At 39.6% G+C, this 24,265-nt stretch overlaps 1 protein-coding gene and 1 long non-coding RNA gene across 5 annotated transcripts in view; one reads left to right on the top strand and one right to left on the bottom strand.

Moving 5' to 3' along the window:
• LOC134646422 (diacylglycerol kinase beta) overlaps positions 1–24,265 on the bottom strand; it is a 156,088-nt gene that overhangs the window by 97,735 nt on the left and 34,088 nt on the right. For 3 of the 4 annotated variants that reach the window (XM_063500313.1, XM_063500311.1, XM_063500310.1), the window contains exons 3-5: positions 23,103–23,179; positions 8,508–8,528; positions 7,533–7,683 (exon numbers count right to left, since the gene is read on the bottom strand). In XM_063500313.1, coding sequence (XP_063356383.1) covers positions 7,533–7,683; positions 8,508–8,528; positions 23,103–23,179 — 249 coding nt within the window. The remainder of the gene's footprint in view (positions 1–7,532; positions 7,684–8,507; positions 8,529–23,102; positions 23,180–24,265) is intronic. The other variant, XM_063500312.1, reaches the window with a different exon arrangement.
• Positions 214–17,188, top strand: LOC134646423 (uncharacterized). Its single transcript, XR_010096670.1, has 3 exons — positions 214–310; positions 16,551–16,597; positions 17,085–17,188. It is a non-coding gene; the product is annotated as an uncharacterized LOC134646423 (long non-coding RNA).

The following is a 24,265-nucleotide window of genomic DNA, read 5'->3' on the forward strand; positions in this document are numbered from 1 at the left end:
TAAAAGGATGACACAAAGACAGGCAGATGACAGTCAACCTCGGCCTGTGGACTGAGTCACAGCACTGGGACTCACAGCTCCAATGCCACTGCCCAAAGTGACATTCTCTCACTCACATTTTGCCTCTCTGCACTTGTTGCCTCTTACTTTTACAAGCTTTATAGCTCATAAATAGACTCCTAATTCAGCAGTCCATCTGTCTCTTCAGCTGCTCTGCAGTCAGACAGGCAGATCTTGGTGCCTAGGCCCACGCAGCACTTACATGGCGGCAACGAGGCAGAAAGTGTTTACATACTGCGCAGAGGACAGAGTAAGTGACCCGGTGTGTCCCATAGATGTCTGTGCTCGTGTGTGCTTTTCCCCTTATCAGTGTGAAGTTAGTTTTGCGTCAGTGTTCATCTGTGCATTTTTGTTAACTGAGCACTTTTAAATATAGCCTAATTTGCAGATCGACAATGTGACTGGAGAGCCTGTCTGTCTGACCTTGTAATATTTTTCTGTCGCTGACGTCTTTAGCGTTAACTGAGCAACTGTTGTGATGTTTGTCAGATGGCTTACCATTATAAAGAGTACTACATCCCTATCTTCTCCTTTTCTCACTGGATATTTACCCAACAAAAGAATCTCAAATGACTGAATGATCAAATGCTTTGAACTCTGACATAATTGAACAACTACAGCTGATGACCATCTGACCACTGGTCAAATTTCAGCAAACATGGCTACTTCGAAAGCTCTCTTCACTTGCTTGACGTTAACTCTATACAGTAATCTTGGCTGTTAACCTAAAAAAGGAAACTAACTTTCATATCATTGTCAATCTCTCTGTGGAGTTTATATTGTCATAGTATTGGTGTTAAACATGTTTGATAAAAGGTACAGCTAGGACTTAAAAATCTCTTTAAAAAGCGCTGTGAGCCTGGACAGGCCATAGGCTTAAAAAATCTTATGCAAAATCAGCTTAACACGACAGAACAGTCAGTCAGACAGTGAACTCCTGCTGATTGCCCTCACAGCTGATTCAATAACAATAACCTAACTAACCTGTGCGAGGCTGATCATGGAGTTTAGTGGCTGGAGAGTACAGAAGTCAGGTTTGTGCTTAGTGTGTCCACAGGGGTGCTTTTCGATGCAATGAAAATGGGTGTGCCACTAGAATCCATCACAAGAGATGACTGATATATGTTCTCCCTGTCCTACAGCCTCCCATTAACATGCAGGCATCTAGCTACTGGCTGGACAAGGACAGTCTCGTGGGCTGTCGGTTCCCATATTTTAAATTGTACCAACATGGCGGCTCAGTTTTCTCTTATACTATGAAACTTGTTCACTGAATTAAATGAAAACATGAAAGGTATTTTTTTTAAAGGTATGGAAGTAGTGAATCTCTCTTTACTTTAAACTGAAAGTGGCTAGCTTAAAAGTTTTGGGGTTTTTACACAGGATGGTCAGTCATGATGTATCCCCTAATAAAGTAGCCTTGATGTACAGTTGTAGTTGTCTTGAGCATACAAAGAGTCAGATGTACAATATGAAAGCTCCCATACAGTAAGGCCAAAATATCTTGATTGTACCCTGGTTTCAGTTTGTATCAGAGGCCATATGCTCTGCCCTTTCTGTTAGTGAGCAGGACATGAACCAAACTAAAACATATTTAGTACACACATACACATGAAAAATAGTTAAAGTATTGTTTTCATTTGAATATAAGAATGATAAAATAATGTTTCTCTACCTAAGCTTGTCATTTATTGTCATCAGTTTCAAACTATAACTGTCCTAACTGAGGTAAATATGAACCCGTGCAGAGGTTTTAACAATGTATTCCATGGTGATGGTGACCTCATAGGTGAGTGCTGCGAAAGTACCTTCAAAAGCAAGATATGACGGATCACATCTATGTTTTAACATGTGAGAAGATGGTTCCTTTCACCAATAAAGAGAAAAAAGAAAACACAATCAATATCTCATTAAAAAAAATCATCCTCATCCTCCACCTCAAGACACCTCTCCTGAACTGAATCAGGGATCTGATACAAGAAAACGTGGATAAATATGGTGATTTATTATAGCTAGTGTCAGAGTTAGTTATTGTCAGCAGAGTTGACATGCAAACCTGAATGGAACAGCTGACAATGAGCAATTGGTTATAAGCTAACATTATAGTGGGTAATGTTAGGCTTGAGTATCCTAAAATTCGCAATTTCCCTCTGATAAACAGTTTGTTTACATTCTCACATCATAGAAAAATCCAGTTAGCCAGCCTGTGTCTGTCCAACCAATCAGGGAGCTCCTTACAGCAAGCCGCGTGGCTAATTTGCATTGCTTCGGGATTTCAGAAATGAGAAAGCTAATCCAATAGCTAATATAATAGCTAATCCGTGAGCTAACAGGAAAGGTAAATGGGGAGTGAGGAGTGGAATCGCCATTTTAAATGTCAGAAATAAATGTTTGATTTTTAATCCATTTACTTATTTCTCTTTTTTAAATTGTGTTTTAAAAACAATTTTGAAAATCAGTTTTTTAATTGGAATTCGAAAATGGTTTTTGAAAGGAGGTTTTTATTTAGAGTTTAATTCTTTTTTTGTGAAATTCTTTTTTGATTTGAAGTTTTTTTTAATGGATTAATCATTCATTTTGAAATATAGATTTAGAAATAGTGTTTTTATTTTAAAGCGTTTTGTCAGCGTTTATCTCGTTAAAATGACGTTAACACCATAACCGCATTAACGTGGCAAATAACAGTTAGTGAGTTAGCGCGGATCGCCCCGTGCGTGGGGCTGCACGCTGTCAACGCGTTAGCGCGGTTAGCTCGTTAATGCGTTTGCACCGTGCAGCCCCACGCATGGCGCGATCCGCGTTAACCTGCTAACGGAGATTTGTCGCGTTAATGCAGTTATGGCGTTAACGTCATTTTAATGAGATTAATGCTGACAGCACTATTTTAAATTAAATTATTAAATAATAAATTACTTTATTTTATTTATTCAAACATTACTAATTTACATATGACTTCGTAAATGAATTTAAAATTGCATAATTTGTTCTACAATTCAATATTCAAGCATAAAATTCTTTATTTCGATGTGTATGGCTCTTGTGGTCCTCCATACCCAATATCCTCACCTCAGTAACTCTGTCATCAGACAGAAGTGAGCTCCACTCATCACAACTTTTACAGTGTCCTCTACAGTAACTACACATGGGGACCCGGCATATTGATAACTGAGGTAAATACTGGATTGAAAGCCTACACTCACAACAGTGGACAGAGTTGTTTGTCCGGTCTTTAAGTCTGACGTCATTCGCCATTTCCAGGTCCAAACTCCGCTTCAGGTCCCAAAGTCAAATGAATACTGTGGCATCACTGAGAGTTAAAAACTGTCTAAATTCTTTTATCTTTAATAAAATGATAAGTGTGCCTGCTCTACCAAGTGTAAAAATTAAGTTTAACATCTACGAAAACAGAATTTATTAAGTTTAACGGAGTTCGAAGTTAGCAGAGAGTTAGCTCGCTAGTTTCAATCTAAACTTGATATACCATGTTCTGACCGAGGGATTTCCGAAAAAATTAAAACGTACAGCTTTGCTATCACTTCCAACATAAATGAAGACAGAAAAGTAAACAGCATTTTGTAGGGTTACTGAAGTTGGACTAGCTGGTATATAATGATGTGCTACGTGGTGGCTAGCTGCACAGCTATGTTAGCATAATATAAACACAGTGGAGCTGGAGGATGAACGCTAACTTCTTTCCACTCGATAAAAGTTAACGGGAAGGGTTCCTGATGGTTAGGGACAAATGCAATTGCACAGCAGGATGCTGTAAACCACATGTGTCAAAGTCAAGGCCCGCGGCGTACATTTTTAGTGTGTTGCGAGATCATTTTATATAGATGTATTATTATTATTATGCATGGCCCCGCGACATGAGGCGCTAATAATATACAAACTACAGATCCCATAATGCAGGGCTGCAGCCTCCTTGCTGAACGCTAGGCTAACTGGGAACATTCTCGCGTCAATTAAGTCAAACTTCTATAATTGCGAAGCTAGCCCCTCACAATGGTGGAGAGAAAAGTTGATTCTGAAAGCAGAGCCTTTCAGCGCCAGTGGGAGACTGAATATATGTTTACAGACAGTGCTGGTAAACCCGTGTGTCTTAGTAGTGGAGGTAATGTGGCTGTAATTAAGGAATTTAATTTAAGACAGCACTACGAGACAAAATGTCAGGATAAGCTGAAAAACCTAAACGCAGAGCAGAAACTACAGAAAGTAGAAGAGCTAAAGAAGAATCTGACATTTCAGCAGACGTTTTTCATCAGAGCAAAATCACAAAGTGAAACTGTTGTGAAAGCAAGTTTTATTGTAGCAGATGAGAAAGCCAAATCCACTCTGAAGAGCTGCATGATGAAGCTGTGCCACGTCTTGTGTCCAGACAAAACGCAGATTTTGGCAAATGTGAGCCTGAGGAGAAATACGATTGCTGATCGGGTTTGTGAGATGGCCACTGATTTAAGAACACAGTTGTGTGAAAGAAGCAAAAACGTTATTGCATACTCTCTTGCTGTGGATGAAAGTACAGACATGATGGACATTGCACAGCTGACCATCTTCATCCGTGGAGAGGAAATATTGAACATTAAATCGATGCACGGGACAACGACAGGAAAAGCCTTTTTTTTATAAAAAAAAACGTATGTCAAAGTGTTACCGACATGAAACTGCCCTGGGACAAACTTGTTGGACTTACAACAGATGGAGCGCCGGTGTTGTGCGGTGAAAAAAGCGGACTAGTTAGCAGGATGCGAGTAAAGATGCAGGAGGAGAGTTAACAGCACATCACTGCATCAAAGACCAGGAAAGGCTGTGTGGTAAAGTCCTAAAAATGGAGCATGCAATAATCACCGTAACGCAGACTGTAAATTTCATCCGAGCTAAAAGTTTAAATCACCGTCAATTTCAGTCTTTTATGTGGGAAATAGATTCAGAGTTTGCCGACATTCCTTATCATACAGAGGTCCGTTGGCTGAGTTGGGTTAAAAATTCTCAATAGAGTTTTTGAGCTCAGCAAGGAAATCTGTCAGTTCATGGACATGGCATGTATGATGCGGTGAAGGCATTTCAAGTGAAGCTGTCACAAATGCACCAGTGCAACCTGCCTCACTTTCCCTGTTGCCAAGTAATGTTGAACCAAGTCAGCGGACTTTGCTGAACTGCACCTGTGCAGATTCAGATGGAGCTGCAGTGTAATGATACACTCAAGGGAAAGTAGGACACTGAATGGCCCACACAGTTTATTAGTTCCATTCCTGAAGCAATGCCCCAGCTCCGTCTACATGCGGCACATGCTTTCATTTATTTTTTTCTGCGGTTTTTTGGCAGCATGTTCATAATTCTAACTTACATAATTTTGACAGGATATATTCTTATGAAGAGCAAAATATTTAAAGTTAAAGTTTTTTTTTTAAGTTTATTTAATCTGGAATGATATTCCTGTCTGTTTTTATTCATATTTATGTTTAAAAAACATTGTTTTAGTGTGTTCAATGAATGTTTATCTTGTTTGGCCCGTGACCTAAAGTGTGCCTTGAGTTTTGGCCCCCTGTACAATTGAGTTTGACACCCCTGCTGTAAACGGACCAAACTTCAATCAGGAGAACAACTGAGATAATCCATCCACAATACAAGGTTAGTCATTAATATACTGCTGCATGGGCTGGGCTGTAGTTACATCGTAAGGTTTCAAAAACTGAGCTTTAAAATGTGCTTGCCGATGAATAGTGGTAATAAAAACCAAGAGAGAAACTGATCTGAAAGTGATCACCAATTAACTAAAACAAGATGCAAAGCATTACAACATGTTAAAAACACAACAGCCTTAATAAACACAGAGTAGTTTGGACCCAAAAGCAGGGTTCATACATCATCACTTAACAACCGGATGTTGTCCACTGCAGCTAGAATTATACACTTGAATTAGACAGGGTAAGAAAACATAACTCTGATCTGCAATCTACTGACAAATAGTGGTGAGATTTTACAAACTCAAACTTTAGAAACAAGCAGAAGCTAATGCTAATGTTAAAGCTAGACAGCCAAAAGCACAACCAGTTTAGGAAGTAGAAAGGTAACTAATTCGTAGCTAAGAAGGAAGCTAGCTAATGAACTCCACATCATTAGAATGGTGTGTCCTCCAACCTGAAGCAGTGCATATATGTATATATTATTTGCTCTATTTGGCTAGGTTTAGGGATATGGCAGCTTTATTATGTTTGGAAACAGGTCAAGGTTTTGATTCAAATAATAACATATATGGCATCATGGTCACAATTATACAATTATCCTCAGCCTTGACTAGGGATGGGTACCGGTATCCGGTGTCATTATGGCACCGGTTCTGACATAAACGGTAGTAACCAGACCGAAAAGCAGCGCACATTTCGGTGCTTTATTTTGGTGCTTTTTTTCCCTGAGATGTCATACATTTTGGATTCTAGCCAATCATTTTACCTTTGCAAGCGTAGTAGGTGGGCCCAGGTACGTACGTTCTTTTAGAGCAGAGCTACAGATCAAAAATGCCCAAGGCGAAGCGGTTAAAAGTCTGGCTGTACTTCACAGCAAAATATGCAAACTCAGCAGCCTGCAACAAGTGCTTTAAGGTGATACTGTGCAAAGGAGGTAACTCCTTGAATCTGATGAAACACCTAGTGACGTATAGCATTTTGTTAAAAGCCGAGAAATGCACCGTATTTGATAGCTTGCTGCGAGACCTCACACCGAGCACATCTACTGTGGGTGTGGTGCCTGTTATCGGACCCGGAGTTAGCAACATCCCCCAAGAACCCGAAGAGTAGAGTCGTGGCCCCTAGCCCTGCCAGTGTAGCAGAAATGATGATGGATGATGATGGCAGCAGCAGCCGTTCTTCTCTGGGTGAGTAGCTTAATGTTGTTCGTGTGTAATTTACGTTGAGTAGGCTAACCACGTTATTAAATTAATGCATGTAAGGTAAACTAGCAAACACTGTCTTCTTGTTTGATGGCAGATACTCCCTTCACCCTGGCCAAAAAGGCTAAAATGACCAAAGAAAAAGAGGGAAACAGCTAAACATGAGAGGTTTTTGGACAAAGTTTGTGGGGTTTTTTTTCCATTGTTTAAGCACTGCTTCCAGCCAAGAGTGATACCATATATGCCCTATAGCTGCAGAAATGGCTAACATTGTTATCTTTTTACAAAAAAACAGCTAAACATGAGAGGTTTTTGGACAGAGTATGTGTTCTCCATTCTTTAAGCACCGGTTCGAGCACCGTTTAAGCACCGGCACCGTTTCAAAAGTACCGGTTTGGTACTGGTATCGGATAAAACCTAAACGATACCCATCCCTAGCCTTGACCTCCTATATCTGCACAGTTTGTTACCCTGTGTTACCTCTAATAATGTAACAGTATTACCCAACTTCTCACATCATAGATGTGTGGGGTGAATATTTCTGGGATGAGTATTATTTAAGACAACAACACAAGCAGCCTACCCAATAAGCTCGTTCCTGCCCGAGACTGGTCTGGAGAACAGCCTCCCGTCTTGCTCTTGAAGGAAGTAAAGAGATGTTGACAAAGCTCTTCTGGTATGTCATTCTCCAAATAAGTCACCATGAAGAGCTGGAAGCCCTCATAGTCAATAGGCTGCGTGAGAAAGGAAAGGGCAAAGATGTTAACAGACTTACTGATGGACATGTATACACCAATACCACCCATGGACAGAAAAAAAAATGTGATGGAGTTTCCAGCTTTAGTTGATCTGGCCTGAAATGAGAGTCCACAGTCATGATTTGGAGTGCCATGCTAGTATTTCCTTAAACAGTTCAATGTAAATGTGGTATCAACTGACCATCACATCTTTAAGCTTAGTAACGACTGAATGGATGTACTAGAAGCTGCACACACACACACACACACACACACACACATGTCTGGTTTGCTATCTTCGTGGGGACATCCCATTGACATAATGCTTTCCCTAGCCCCTTACCCTAACCCTAACCATTAAAAATGAATGCCTAACCCTAACCCTTACCCTAAACCTAACCATAACCTAATTGTAACCCTGACAGTAAAACCGCATTTTGAGTGTGAAAATTGCTTTCAACCCCGAGGGGACCTGGATTTTGGTCCCCACGGTGCAGAAAGTCCCCACCAGGATAGTAAAAGTCAGATTTTGGTCCCCACCAGGATAGTACGAACCCGTACACACACACACACACACACACACACACACACACACACACACACACACACACACACACACACACAGCTTCCCCTGATACAGCAATATGGTGGGTACATACTAGCACTGAACTCAACAGCCCCATGGCCTTTTCCCCTGGCTGTGTAACAGACCATCTGCAGCGGTAAGGGCGTGGTTATGTTATGTTAGTGGACAGAATGTGCATGCAGTCTGCCGACACAGACACCACACAGCATGCAGAGCCCACCGGGCTGAGGCTTACTTGGTTGAGAACGTCTTGCTTCTGTTTAACATTTGGAACAATAAAGAGGAAATGGGGAGAAAGGTAGGGAGGAAGGAGAAAGAGCGAGGGAGGAGTGGGTAAAAGAAGAAAAGGAATTAGCTTGTTCGTGTGAATCTTCAGTGGCGATTGTAGTGATGCTTTCTGACTAGGACAACTTTGGCAACATTGGTGTACCATCAAGCAGGAAGTCAGGCTGAAAAAATGATAAAAGGAGGTATGGTCTACTGGAAAAGGTCGCGGCAACCATGGGCAGAGTTTGTGCGAGTGACAATGGCATTGAGAATCCCCTTTTTTAGAAAAAAATGGTTGTAAAAATAACTGTATAATCAGCTTTTGTACTACTCATCAAATGAAAACAATACATTTTTAAGTTTGCATTAACAAGCTTGTTAACAGGTAGTCTCATTGAGGTCAAGATCTGTTTTTAAAAGAGACATGTATACAGAAAAAAAGACACCCAGCTATGTAATAAAACAAATCATACGTGATCACAAATAAAGAAAAAGTCTTTCAACTCTTTAAAATTTTTCAGTGAAATCAGATAGTCAAGTTTCATAGTTTTTGCAACTTTTAACTAACTAAGTAACAGCAAAGGATTTAAATCAAGATTTTCCAAGTTCAGTGTGAATGTGAGGTACAGCTAATATTAAGGGGTCCTGTGATCTGATATTTTAAGTACTATGTTTAAATTCAGTCAAGGAACAGAGGTATGCAGGCAATCTTTGCAGTTGAGCCTTGTAAATAAACATCATGCAATGCTCCTTGATTCACTAGGGCAGCCATTCCCAGGGATGGGAATTTCCATACCAGAAAATCCCATGGGGCACACTGAGCCTTAAATCTTCATTCTTATCAAAATACAGGAGAAAATGATGTATTTCCTTAAAAAAAACCCCACATAAACCAAACATTAGCCAATAGTGGCTAAGATAAGATAAAGTGACAGCCATCAGTGGCCACACTGTTGGCTATCAGTTGCAAATGTTACCCACTCATATGCAACGCGTTAAAGTCAATTTACAACCCACCTGCAGCTGGGACACAAACAAAACAAGGGCTGTACAGTTAAGCCAGACTAATGATTAACATCGCAAACTATCACCTCCTGTTGCTATTTTTAAATCAATTTTATATAAATACATTTATATAAATATGTATGTGTACATACTTCTGAGTACTTTTAAATTCAGTTATGTTATTACTGTGGTCCACCTGCAGTACCTTCGTGGCCCCAGCCTACACTATAAGAAAAAGTCCTAATATTAAAGTATTTTACTGTGTATTTTACAGTTTTGTTCTGTTCTTCTAGAATATCATTAAATTTACATAAATAGACTGTGATTTCACATTTCAAATGTAAATTAACGTAAAATCACTGTAATGTAATAAAACATAATTTTCTTGTTTTTTAAATGTATTTGTCTGTACATATCAGGGCTCTAGACTAACTTTTTGCCATGGGCTCAAATTTTTCAACCGCATTGCTTAACACCGCAGTTTTACATGTGCACTTTTTTTGGGGGGGGGGGGGGGGGGAGAGAGAGAGAGAATTGCAGTCCATACAGACAATATTCATTTCTAAATTATTAACTAACAATCTTGTGCTTAAAGTGCTTTGTCAATATTGTAGAAAATGTTAAACTTAATCATCATCTTGGCCTGACGACCTGTTTGCTGTTGCATGCTGCTGAAAGGCAGTGGGGAGAGGGGACACTTGGGCATTGCATTTATTGCAGCATATAATGTGTTTTCTGGATACACTGTGCTTTTTCAGCATTCAAAGATTGATGGCACTGTGTCAGAGCTGGCTATGAATTTCAGACTGATCAGGCCTTAACTTAACAAAAAAGTTATCAATCGTTCTTTTCATCTTTTCTTACTACCCACAGCTACATCCACTTCTGTCGGGCCTAGGCTACTCACTAGGGCTGGGTATCATCACTGATTTCTATAATCCATTCGATTCCGGTTCTCAAAGTCCTGATTCGATTCAATTTAGCCTCAGACAGTCAGAAATATTATAATTCTGATCATTTATCAGTACTGATACATGTGAGACTTCATCAGAATTGTGAACATCACAGCAGATGCCTTTGTGTGAAAGTAACTGAGAATAAAACACAGAAAAACATGAAGGAGATTTTTCTGGTCTGGCTTTTTATAGCAGATAACCTTCAAAATATTCTGCAATATTCTGCAATTTTGCACAATTTTAAAAAGTTTAAATTTCTTCAGTATTGAACAGCAGAAATTAGGCTTTCTTGTCCGAGGTCATTTGAGTGAAAAAAAGAAAAAGAAAAGAAAAGAAAAAGACAGCGGCCAACAGCGCTGTAAACAACGGTAGACTGGTGGGTAATAAGCGAATGAATAATGCCGAAAACAGAGATTTGGGATGGGAAACTGTTCTTGAAGTACAGAAAGAGAGAGAGAGCTGTGCATGAAGTGTGATTTTTATTGTGGTGGAAACAAAACAGCAAAAGTCAGAGGGAATTCATGACGATATTGATCAAATGTGAAGCGTAGTTTGCTGCTTCTTTTGCTGCTGGCTCGGCAAATTTTGGTTGGAGAGAGACAAAACCTGCAGCTCAGAATCAGTGCAAAAAAGACGTAAACACAGCGCGGACCCGACGCTGTGTTTACGTCTTTGTGTGGAGTCCGTGTAGCTGCTCTCATTTGCTGTTTGGTGGTTGTTGAAATAGTTTTGTGAGCTTTAATCTGAGAATCTGGCGTTTCTGGCAAAACACAGTTATATTTAAAAGTCAATTCAGTATTTAATGAATCGATAATGCTTTATTCAAGCTACTCACCTCCCTCTTCCAACTGCACTTTCAACTGGACCACGGCCAATCAGAGAAGTCCCGCCGCTGACTATCTGATTGGTTTAGTCTACGATAGGGGCATAATGTGTGTCTGTTGTTGACCACACGGAGAGTTGCAGATATATATATATATATATATATATATAATATATATATTTTTTTTTTTGTTACCCGAACAGTTGGTCGCACCGGTGCGACCAAATATTCTTTTTAGTCACACCATTGAAAAATTTGGTCGCAAATGGTCGAACTCTAGAGCCCTGCATATGCATATTTAGATTGTTAAAATACATTCACAAATGTATCATGATTTCACAAATATGTGTCCGTTATTTGAAAGATTGAACTGTTAAATTCAAATGTAACGCTATGGAAAAATATATGAAATGATTCTTATAAACTTTTTTAACATCAAATAATTATTACTATTGTTGCGATTTAGGGCGATCGTGGCTCAAGAGTTGGCAGTTCGCCTTGTAATCAGAAGGTTGCCGGTTCGAGCCCCGGCTCGGACACTCTCGGTCGTTGTGTCCTTGGTCAAGACACTTCACCTACCGCCTACTGGTGATGGTGCGATATGGCAGCCTCGCCTCTGTCAGTCTGTCCCAGGGCATGCAATCCATTATTATTTAAACCAACTGTTAACTGTATATTTCTGTACATTTACGTATTATTATTCATATTGCCACATTCATTGAAATTGTTTATAGGTAATTTCATTGTTTAATCACGTTAAAATGTTCCTAATTTAATGTTTAAAAGTACTTGAAAAAGGCAAAATCCCATGTAAAATTAGGGCAACAAACTGTATTGTCATTACTGAAAATAACCGTATTTTTATGAGAAAGATATTTTCTGTTATTTTCTGGTATTATTTTGGCGCCCCAGCTGCCGGAATATTACTGTTTTTCTAGGATTTTTTTTAACAGTGTACACTTTGGAAATCACTCCAGTAGCAAGTACTAGCCCACCTTTCCATGTAAGGTGTAATGGTGACTAGGAAAAGAATTGCCTATTTATGCAGACAAAATTATATAGTGATTTATTTTTATATAAAAATCCAATCTTTGGGTGTAATTTTCTTGTTTCTATAGATTTGCCAAATCAGTGGCATATAAAATAGTGTCTGCATAAAAATGCACATTACAGTTTTGGGTAACAATGATAACATTGTTTGCGTACACGGTGAAAAGAAGAAGTCCAAAAAGATCTACCTGTGTGTTTTTTCTCATAAAATGCCACGATCTACTGAATTGAATGTTTTTGGTGGATCTATCAAAAGTGCAGCACAATACTGATGATCAAGAGTTTCCATACTATTGTTACCTACACACACACTGCAGGCATTGTTCTGCGACATGATCTAAAACCTGTCTGCTATCATTGTAAAATGTTATACACTTTAATTGCCCATTATTTAGGGCTTTAGGACTAAACAGTTTTAAATAGGGTGGTAATTAGTTAAGTGACTAGGGTCATTACTTTTATCGAGTAGTAAGACCTGTGCAGCTTTCCATATTTAAAAAAAATTGGCTTTAGAAAGTGTTAAATTACAAATAAGAGTTATAAGTCTAGCGATCAGATCAGCACTGAGGTGAAGGAGGGATGGATCACCTAGTTTACTGTAGGCGTCCCTATGATTTATCAAGTTAAAAGAGAATTTGTTTTCAGTTTTGTATATCTGGTGGACAACATATAGAATTATAGATGCTTTTGTACACAACCAGTGCTTATAAAACAAATTCCAAGTCAAGCTGAAGTGATGATTTAAATCTATCTGACTTCTAGTTGTAAAACTGATTTTCAAAACAGTTTTTTTGAAGCAGGTGAATCAAGTGGACAACGTTGCAAAGATTTGAAGGAGATGTTACAAAGATGTTACAAAGATGTTTCAAAGATGTTTCAAAGAGACGGAAAATATAAACTAGATTTTGGCTTACAATAGTCTAATACAGTAACATTTGTCTAAAATTTGGACAATAACATGACAGATGGGTTTTGGCAGCTTTATGAGATGACTGAGAACTAAGGGTTGAAACGTTGTTTTATCAAAAAAAGAAGTAGAAGGGGTTTATCAAGGATATTGTTAAAAATTGGGCAGAAAAGATAAAATGCCTGATTGTTTTCAAGAGTTTTCAGGATGCTGTCTACTGATCTTTACAAGTTTTTTTTTAAAGCAAAACCACTTGGTCTAGAATTTGGGCAAGGCATCTGAGGAAATCAGCTGTTCATAATAGTTATTTTACTCATATATACTGTACTGCTGAAAAACCCTATATTAGAAGGAAAAACTAGCGTATTTCTTGGAGAGTTGTCAACTGCTTCTATTAGTTGAAACAATGTTGTTCCGTGACGACGAGTGTCCATACCTGAAAGGTTCATCATTTTGTCGACCAAGCTTGGTGTCACAGGCTGGGTCTCTGGGTCTTATTTTGTAATTTTGAAGTTCTCATTTTAGTTTGGTGATTATAAATTTGTGTGCTATTCTTATTTCGGCTTTAGTGGAGGTTTAGGTTAACGATTACTTATCAGCTGTCTCCTTGGTTTCTGTGTTTCGTTCCTTGTCTAGACTGTCATGTGTTTTAGGTCTGTTAAGCTTGTGTTGTCATGTCTAAGTCTCCATGTTTCCTGTTTTATTTTGAAAAGGGTCTTGTGTTCTGTGTTGATGTGGTTAGTAGTGCTGGGCGATATGGAAAAAATATTTATCACGATATGAATTATTTTATATCACGATAACGATATATATCACGATATACCACCTGACCTGTGGTCATCTGGAAAGTATGCAGTCTTTAAACAGCGAGTGGAGAGGGTGCAGTCTTTGTTTTGAATTACTGTAAAGCATGTCGCAAATCCGGGTGCACGTAAAGCAGCACCATGTTGCAAAACCACAAGACAGAGTTTCTTTGCGAAAAATATCATTTTTTAATACTTTATTTTCTCTTGTTAAGAGTATGTATAGTGAGAAGACAACACTAATATATTTGCACAGGCTATTTAACCCTTTAAGACCTACCATAGAACCAAGTCCGCCAGAGCTTATCTTTACATTTATTTATTTTGAGTGTCTTCTTAGTTTTATTTTTGAGACACACAATTTTTTATATACTACAGGAAAAATAAAAATAAATAAATGCAAATTTGCAAAAACACAGCATGTGCATCAAAATAAACTATTTACAACAGTGTAATTTGACTTCTAAGCATCCCAGAAACGATACAGAAGAACATAAAGTCAAACATGACTTTTAAAAACACCAACATAGGCTTTGAAGCTTAAAAAACTACATTTCCGCGAAAATGACGTCACTTCCGGTTTTGGGCAGGTAATGGCGGACATGCGAGAGTTCGCGCTGACTTATATACAAACTAGGAAGTGTTATGAACAGCTGATTGGATCGGCAAAGCCTGTTTCTGGAATATTATGTTTTTGTTGCTGGAAGTGCTTTTTATGCAATTTTTGCAAAGCTATATGTGGAAGAAAACCGTGACCTAGGGCAAGCTAATGGAATAAGATGTAAGTACAACTTTTACGGTTTCATATGCAAAAAAACCCATTATTGCGCTACCTTACGTGGTTACAGTTCTACAGGGATTTAAAAATAGTTAGGCAAAACGGAGTGTGCCTGCTCCGACCGGTTGTAAAGGGTTAATGATATATTTTATGTAATAATTTGTAAAATTCGGGCTAGAAACGATAGAAACGATAGAAGACAAATGGCACGATAGACACTTTTCTATCGTCCACACGATATATATCGTCATATCGCCCAGCACTAGTGGTTAGTTTTACTCCCCCCTGTTTCATTCGAGTCAGCTGTGTCCTCATGTGTCTCCACTTCCCCTGATCACCTCATGTGTGTATTTAAGTCCTCAGTCTTTGTGTGCTCAGCATCGTGTCATATGTGCATCTTACCCTTGTCGTAGAAATCATAGTCCAGTTCATAGTGTCTTAGCTGAATCATAGTTTCACAGTCTAGTTTGTTTTCTTGCTTTGATTTATGTTTCATGTATATCAGCCGAAATAAAGGTTCACCATTTGTTAGTATTAATTCTGTCCCTTCGCCTGTGTCCGCACCTGGGTCCTCCATACACACTCCACCGTGACACTTAGCTCTAATCCAGCATAGGTGCTATCAGAAAACAGCAATTGAGACTGCATTGAGAACATTAGCTTTTAACATTTCAGAGCCACTCACAGAAATGTGGTACGTTGCCAAAAAAAAAAGATTCAAGTTATCTATGAAGGTGCATGGGAGAATTAAGGTGTGCAAATTAAGGAGTCTGCACCTCAGAATGGAGAGAAAAAAGGTTTTATGACAATTGTTTAGTTGGGACAGGGTTGGGATCTTGTGCTTTGCAATTTCACAATGGTCCTCAAACTTGTGCAGAGAGCAGACATTATTTTGTTTCAAACTGACACAAATTTTGTGTGAAGGATCATTACTGATGATGAGTTGGTTCTCCAGTGAAGCCTCAGCAGTTTTCCACAGTTTTCAGATGAGTCAATAGTTTCCAAGCCTGGATGCAGAATTTCAGGTAATGAACGAGGCCGGTAGCAAGCCTGTGTTTTTTGGTTTGTTTTTGTTTTTATAAACATACAAGGAGTTCTGCATGGTGAATTAGTCTCCAGGGTGAGACTGCCATTGCAGAGTTCAAGTATAATGCCCTGTAATCTCTTACAGAAGATATTAATTGGAAACAATCTAAACTGCACATGGAATGGTGTGTGCCAGCACAAACTGCGATGAAAACACAGTACATAAAACACACCTGCTCTGTTCACCAGATTTGCCTTCAGGCAACTTTATTCCCAAAACTGGAAATCAAAATGAAGGATCGCCATTTTGACACACACAAGGAGATCCAGCACTCCTCACAGAGGCACAAGTACAAAGGGTCCATAACAGGACTTCTGCATTGGGATCTAAAAATAGCAGCTGGACTCAAAACGTTTTGATAACCTCTTATATGGGCTCCCATCACTACCAAAAGTGTCTGTCATATTCGTTCTTAGTGGGTTGTTTAAGAGTTCTGTTTCAATAATAATAATAATAATAATAAACAAAACAGTAAATACAAGTAAAACTAGCAAATATATTAAGGTTGTACAGAATTTAGTATGTTCTAAAATAGTAGAAAGTACAGTTGATTCTTTTCACTTTGAAGACAGACACACTTTTAAAATGCTTCTGTTCTGCAGGTTTGGAGCTGCTGTAACTGATGCCCATCGGAGAAGAACACACAGTGGTAAGGATCCGCCTTCAGCTCAACACTGCTAACCTAACCCTGAGAGCTCCCAAATCCTGCCAGGCATTATTCATATCACTCGCTTCTCCTTATTTGGCCAAACACACCGCAAGGCTTTAATTCGGTGTCCATCGTGTAGCACAGCAGATTCAGGCAAATATGCTCATGTGCACACATACCACAGAATGTACTTTATATGAAATCAGAACATACAAAAAGCTGCTTTTCATAGGTTGATACAGTGCTTTGAATCTAAGTACCTCCAGATGCATTTGCAAAAATTCTCATCCCTCTGGGAAACACTTTTTCCCGAGAGTAACTACAGGCTGTTCTCTGTGTGAGCGAGCTCAAGGCTGCTGATCTGTAAATATCTCCCAAAGGATGACACTTTTACATGCTCCATTTAATCTTATTCTTTTTTTTTCTTTTAGCTCATCTGTCAAATGCTTTGATTGACTTTGCTTGTGCATCACTGTTCCATCCACAGCTATCATTTTTGATCAGCTCTAAGCACCTGAGCAGAGAACTGCTGGGCCAGGCATGAATGAAGAACCTGCCCCAGAACTAGTAGCGCGTGCTAAACAAGCAAATTCTAAGGTGTGCTTTTATAAGTTAACTACTAGAAATTGCTAGAACAGCTAAAAACTCTTCATAAAGTAAAAATAGAGCTGGGTTTGAGCCTGCCTCAGATTGTTTCCTGCGTGTCATTCCATCACACTCTCTCGAACAGCTTTCCTGTCTACTCTCTCCACTGTGCCGTCAAATAAAGGCTTAAAATGCCAAAAATAGAATCTAAAAAAAGAATAGCGAGTGGTTCTTTGATTGGATACAGTTGCTAGACCCTGATACTGCTGCTTAATGATAAAGCAGTCACTTTAACAGAGGAAAAAGGAGCACCACAAAAGCAGGATTTGTTCATATCTACTTATAACAAATAAAAGACTGCCTGCAATAAAAGTTTACCACCTCTATGAAGTGGAGAAAAGCCCCAGCTAGCTTCCTCATGGAAGAAAAAAACTGAGCCAATCAGCATCAATGCTGTCAACAGTGGCAACTTTACAGCAGCCACAAATCCATCCATTCCTTTCTATTTCCTTTACCAGATTCAGGGTCTCAGGAGCCAAAGTCCACCATGGACAGGTAGCCAGTTTGACGCAGAGCTGACAGAGAGAGAGAGAGACAGCAGGCAAAATAAGTACTGAACACATCACCAGTTTTTTAAGTAAATATATTTCCAAAGGTGCTATTGACATGAAATTCTCACCAGATGTCAGTAACAACCTATCCAATCCACACATGCAAAGAAATCAAACCATATATTTATTTATTGGTAGTTTAAATTCTTCTGTAACCAATCTCATTATTATGTTTGCAACATTAAAGTTGCAAAGGTCTCGAGAGAGCTCATTGGTTGTACCCATCGTGAGATGTTTCTTGTGTGATACCTTGGTAATGAGACACCTTTTTATAGGCCATCAGTTGGGACTAAGCCAGCTGATATTAATTAGCACTGCAAGATTTTTTCTAATTAATTTCTAATTTATTTCTAATTGATAGTGTATGGTGTCTTGATTTCCATGCTTTTTTCACGTATTCAATACTTTTTCCCTGTGTCATTTCTGATTATTGTACATAAGTTATGGACATCTATGGTTTGATTTCTTTGCATGAGTGGATTGGATGGGTTGTTACCAAAATCTGGTGAGATGTCAAGGAGCTTTAGAAATATATTTCCTTAGAAAATTGGTGACATGTTCAATACTCAGTACTCATTATACTGGCTGTAGAACAGCAGTCCCCAACCTTGGTGCCACGGACCGATTTAATGTCAGACAACATTTTCACGGACTGGCCTTTAAGGTGTGGCGGATAATACAACAAAATAAAATGATACGACCAAGACAAAAACTGTGGTATTTTGTTAATATAATAATAAAAATGAATTCACTGTGTAATTGTGTAACTTTATTAGCAGCGTCCTCCAGAAATGCTCCAACAACACTGAGAGTAACATCCTCCTCTCTGCCCCTTAATGCACTCTGGTCGCTATGGTAACCTGTAAATATTACTTTCAAAATAAAACACTCCTACAACACGGGAAAAGACCCAGGGAAACCGAGTTAATGATAAAAACCCTGAAAACCATAAATTTCACACCCGAGCCTCAACTCTCACGGCCCGGTACCAAACGACTCAAGGACCAGTACCGGTCCGTGGCCCGGGGATTGGGGACCGCTGCTGTAGAAGAACATTCACACCTACAGCCAATTTAGAGTCACCTATGAACACACACAGAGACACAGCAGGGAAAACATTCTGTGAACACTCTGTAAATCACAAATATTAGATATATTTTTCAGAAACATAGTGAGAACAGGCAACAATGACTTGTTCCTAAAAATAAAGATAACACTTTCTACAAGCTGTCAACACCAACTAAGCCCAGCTGGAAGTGACCCAGTCTGTCTGGGTTTGATCAGCCAGCACATCCAAATCACATCAACCTGACAATCATGAAGTGCGCACCCAACAAACATTTTAAGCACATAAATAATTCGCATGTCTCAAAAACAGCTCTCTAAACATTTGCACTGTTTCATTGAAACCTTGGCCAACAAACAAAGTGCATAGAGCAAAGGCAAAAGACATCACTCCCACACTGTCATGACAGATGCTTATAGAGACTTCGCCTGTTGTTAAAAGAAATCTGTGGGTGTGATGTTCAGTCTTTGTTTCTCAGTCACTCATCAGTCACTGAGAATGATAGGGCGATATTTATTTGTTGTAAATTGGAGAAAACCCAACAACACCGAGAGCTCCATGTGTCAGTCATTTTTCATTATTATTATTATTATCATTGTAAAAATTCAGGACCACACTTTGGCTAAAAATAAAAGCTCAATAAAAACAATGAGTGAGTGGGAAGAAAAAAAGGTCTACTTCCTGAGTGGATTCCACAACAGCTAGCTTGATGCAGCGATGACTCATTGGGGGTTATGCGCACACGCACAGACACACATGCACAAGCGCACACACACTGATGGATGGCAGATGCAGGGCTAGAGTTGTCACGGTGGCGCCAGGTGACAACGGGGTCTCGGAAAGCCCACGTGAACAGTAAGTCTGGTTCTGTGGCGCCAAATGTCCAGCCAGGCTGTTAGTTGTGTCATCGCAAATACTGAGGACAATCGTACAGCCAAGTGGAGGTGATAATGAACAGAGTAAGAAAGAAAAATGAGGCTCTCATATGAGAATATAAAGGTGACAGGGAGAGGCTGAACATCACATGAAAACATAGATTTAATGAACATCAGTTGATTACCTTCACCAGTCCTCCACTCCGACGTATAAAATTAGCCCTAAGCCATATGAAATGTTAAACCATGACTCTAACCTAAATAGCTGTCTGATGCATAAGAATAGGAGATCACGAACAACAATAACAACTAACCCTTTAATATTATGACATAGCTTTTGTTAAGATTTAGTTCAGAATACAGGCACAAAAATAATTCTTTAACTAAATACACTGGATTTCTAATTGTGCTTTTTTACGATTAGAGGCTTTTTGTAAAAACAAAAGACCAAAAAAGACCATCGTACAAAAATAAATAAACAGAATGTCAGTGACGTAGTGACTCATTGTCAGGGTCTTTCGTTATATTATATGTATTTTTGGTGTTGCTGCCCCTCTTCTCCATGCTTGCAGATATGTGTGTGTGTGTGTGTGTGTACGGATGCAGGTGTTTCTGCGAACACCGGTTTACAGGCGCCTTCAGGCCTGGTGGGTGTGGCCCTGCTAGGGGACTGGCCACACCCGAAGCTCCTGCCACACACCTGCTGCTGATCAGGGCTCGTCGGGGGAGCTACTTCGGAGAGTCTTGGAGCTCCTACTGACGCGGGATCATTGCGTGAGACTCCACGTTAGTCATTCAGTTTAGGTTTAGTCTTTAAGTGCATGCCTGCTATAGTTAAGTGTCCTGACAGCTGCCGCTATTGTTTCCTGCAGGAGGAGCGTGGGAAGCCTGAAGAGCAGCGAGCACCGGGAGTGCAGACACACGGGAGCAGAGAGCACAAGGAGGACACGACACGGGAGTCTGGGGAAAGCACGGGGATTTATTGTTGTTTGGTTCCATACACTGTAAATAAACGCACTGCTTATACACAGAGCTCCGCGCCTGGGTCCTCCTTCCCTCACCTTCCCCACAGTTGGCCATCGTCAACCGTGACACTCATCCTGTTCACAGTTTATCTCAACGCAAAAACGACAAATGTGAAATTGAGTACAATTTGGGTGAAGACTCGTTTAGGTGAACGTTGTGCACAAATCCCAAAAGGTTGATTCTGTTGGGAGAGACGTTTCGTCACTCATTCAGTTTCTCCCACCGAAAATACTACATCCGGGGGAACAGAATCAACCTGTTGGGATTTACTTAACTGGGTGATTCAGCATGGATCAAGACGTTGTGCACAAATGATTAAATTCTGACCAGCATGAGCTCACTGGTCATGTGTCTGAAGCAAACACAAAGTGTTTTGTCAGCTCATCCATCCACCCCGGCATCCTCCCGTTTCTGAATATGTGACTTTAAAACTACTCAACTACCCCTGTCTCAATTGCTTTGAACATGAGAAGGCATTGTGACTTTTCAGAGTGGCTTAAGAAATGAACTACTGGTTCTCATAAGTTGTCTCATGTGCAATTTTTATAAAGGAACAAATAGCATACCACATAAAACATATGCCATGTGTTGTGTAAACCCATTTAAAGGTTTTTATGTGCCATTTTAAAACTTTAAATGACACTTCAAATGTTATTTCTACAATATGACAATTTTCTGACATTAGTCTGAAGTCTGTAAGGTTTTAATAGTTCGCCTAAAAAATCTAACTGTTATAACCACGTATGTAAAAGTACATTTATTCTTAACACACTTTTTGTGTATAGATGTGAGACGTGTTGTGACATGCAGAGGGTTGGTGTGACAGGACATACAGAGGCCACGGGTTTGTATGACAGAAGAGGATGCTGGGGATAAGGTGAGATGGAGGCAGATGATCTGCTGTGGTGGCTCCTAAAGGGAGCAGCCAAAGGAAGATTTGATACTTTGTATGTGTACAAATTCTGATGTAAGTGGATGTACTATCTCCAAATATATACAGATCGGCTGATTATGACATTACAGCATTGATAAATTAAAGCCCAAATGTTATTCCTTTGTATAGTTACAGTTTATTATTCAAGACAGCTCATGACCCGGTGATGTGCAGCTGAAATACAACAACCTGTAACCTGTTATCTTCTTGCTGTCTTCTGTGCGTATCAGGTAAATGAATTATAAAACCTGTATTCTGGGTTCTTTAGTACCTATAAACATGTTCTTATGGAGCTGCCTTCTGCTGTTCATCGGTTGAACCATCGGTCTATGTGCTTCCATCAATTATGATTACAGTACAGCATCATTAAAGTACAAGTCATGATTCAGTAGCCTGTAGAACACCTTTGCCATGACTGTTCTTGTATGACTTTATCAGTCCAGAATGGGAATTCTGGCCCGTTCTGCCACAGCACTTAAGTCAGATTGAGGTCCGGACTTTGGCTGTTTGTTTTAAAGCTTCAATTCTTTTCCTTTTCAATCGTTCTGCTGTTGATTTCTGGTGTGTTTGCATAACCCAGTTTCAGCCAAGCTTTAGTTGTGGGACAGATCGCTTTACATTAGACTTTAGAATGCGTTGGTACACAGAGGATTCATCATTAACTTAATAACTGCAAAGTGACCAGGTTCTGTGGCTGCAAAACAAACCCAAATCATCATCCCTCCATCAGCGTGATTGACAGCTGGTGTGAGGTGTTTGCACTGTGCTTGGTTGTTGCCAAACATGGTGCTGTGCATTATCTCTCATATAAACTGTTCCAGAAGTCTTGTGCTTTGCTTAGATGCTGTTCCTTTTAGAGAGAATTCACTAAAAAGAACATGCCCATCTAAACAAGCCGTCTGTTCCTGCTCTGCAACTTTAATGTTTAACACTTAACTTTACCCGTCAGAGTATGGATTCGCAGAACACCCGTACATGTATTCCGTTACTCCCCAACACTGATGCTGGGTAATAACTCAGTGAACAAAGAAATGTGACTTAATCCTAAGAAATATAGTAGTGCTGTTCAAAGCCCAGACGATGATATAAAATTTTTTCCACCAAAAGCCTCAGACACAGGAGTCTACAATACAGCTGGGAGCTGATCTGCTGACATCAGGTGGCGAAGTTAGTGATGAAATTCGGGCTGTGTTTAAACACAGATAATCATCCTAAATTTGGGGCTGACTAAGCATTTCGAAGACTCATAGCACCCTGAGTTAGAGGAACTTAACAAGCACCTGAATAATGAGGCTGATTCTGTTTTTGTTAGTGTGCAGGAAAGAGTCAGAATATCAAGCAGAAAGGGACAAAAAGAGATCAAAGTGCAAGAAGAATAATGGAGCAGGGAATTGTGCTGCAGACACACCTGCTCTGGATTGTATTTGGAAAGGACTCCTCCACCATGAAACTCCTCCAGCACATCCTTCAGCTTCTTTGTGGAGTCTGAAGAGGCAAGAGAAAAACTGAGTTAACACTCCACACAGAGCAGTGTATTTTACTTTGACCCACATACATCTTAACCAAAATGGGGATAGAAAAAATAAATAAACATGATACAACTCATAAATAAATTCCCAGATAAACACTCTCATCTGTAAGAAGGCGCTCTGGATCAGTTAAGCTGGTGAGTCAGCCTGTTAAAAGGGGAAAGGGACATTGCGTATTTCTCACTTTTTGATGCAAATCCTTTACACGCACACACTAAATGCCTTTGTGCAGAATACTGACCCCATCCCACGGCCATCTGTCAAATAATTAGAAAGAGCAAATGTACATGTGTGCATGAAAACCACAGGACCACCATCACCGCAACACATACACAACAGGGTGGCTGTAGCTCAGGAGGTAGAGCAGGTCACCTACTGATCGGAAGGTTGGTGGTTTGATCCCTGGCTCCTCCAGTCTGCATGTCAAGTATCCGAACTTGCTCTCCGATGCATCCATTGGAGTATGAATGTGTATGAATGTCATTAGAAAGCACTATGTATAGATAAAGTGGGTGTGATTGGGTGAATGAGGCATGTTGTATACAGCGCTTTGAGTACTCCATGAGAGTAGAAAAGCGCTATATAAGAATCAGTCTATATAACCATCTGCTCCAGGCCTGGTTTCACTAGTAATCTTAGAGTTATGGAAGTATGGAAGTGTTTCCTATATCTGCCGTGATTAGAGTGACACAAGGAGACAAATGCAGAGAATGAGGATACAGTCTCATGTAACGTGAGACATGGGTTAAAATACCCGATCTGGTGAGGAGACACAAATCCCTTTGGGGCTGTATCACAAAAGGCACAGGGGGTAAAATCTTGCCAAATTAAAATATCTGGAGCTTTTGATAACAAGGGAGCAGCCAAAAATATATTTTTGATACACTATATTGTCAAAAATATTCACTCACCCATTCAAATAATTGTATTCAGCTGTTCCAATCACTTTCATGGCCACAGATGTATAAAATCAAGTACCTAGGCATGCAGACTCTTCTACAAATATTTGTGAAAGAATGGGTCCTTCTCAAGAGCTCAGTGA

The sequence above is a fragment of the Pelmatolapia mariae genome, linkage group LG16_19, assembly GCF_036321145.2.
Source record: "Pelmatolapia mariae isolate MD_Pm_ZW linkage group LG16_19, Pm_UMD_F_2, whole genome shotgun sequence".
NCBI lineage: Eukaryota > Metazoa > Chordata > Actinopteri > Cichliformes > Cichlidae > Pelmatolapia > Pelmatolapia mariae.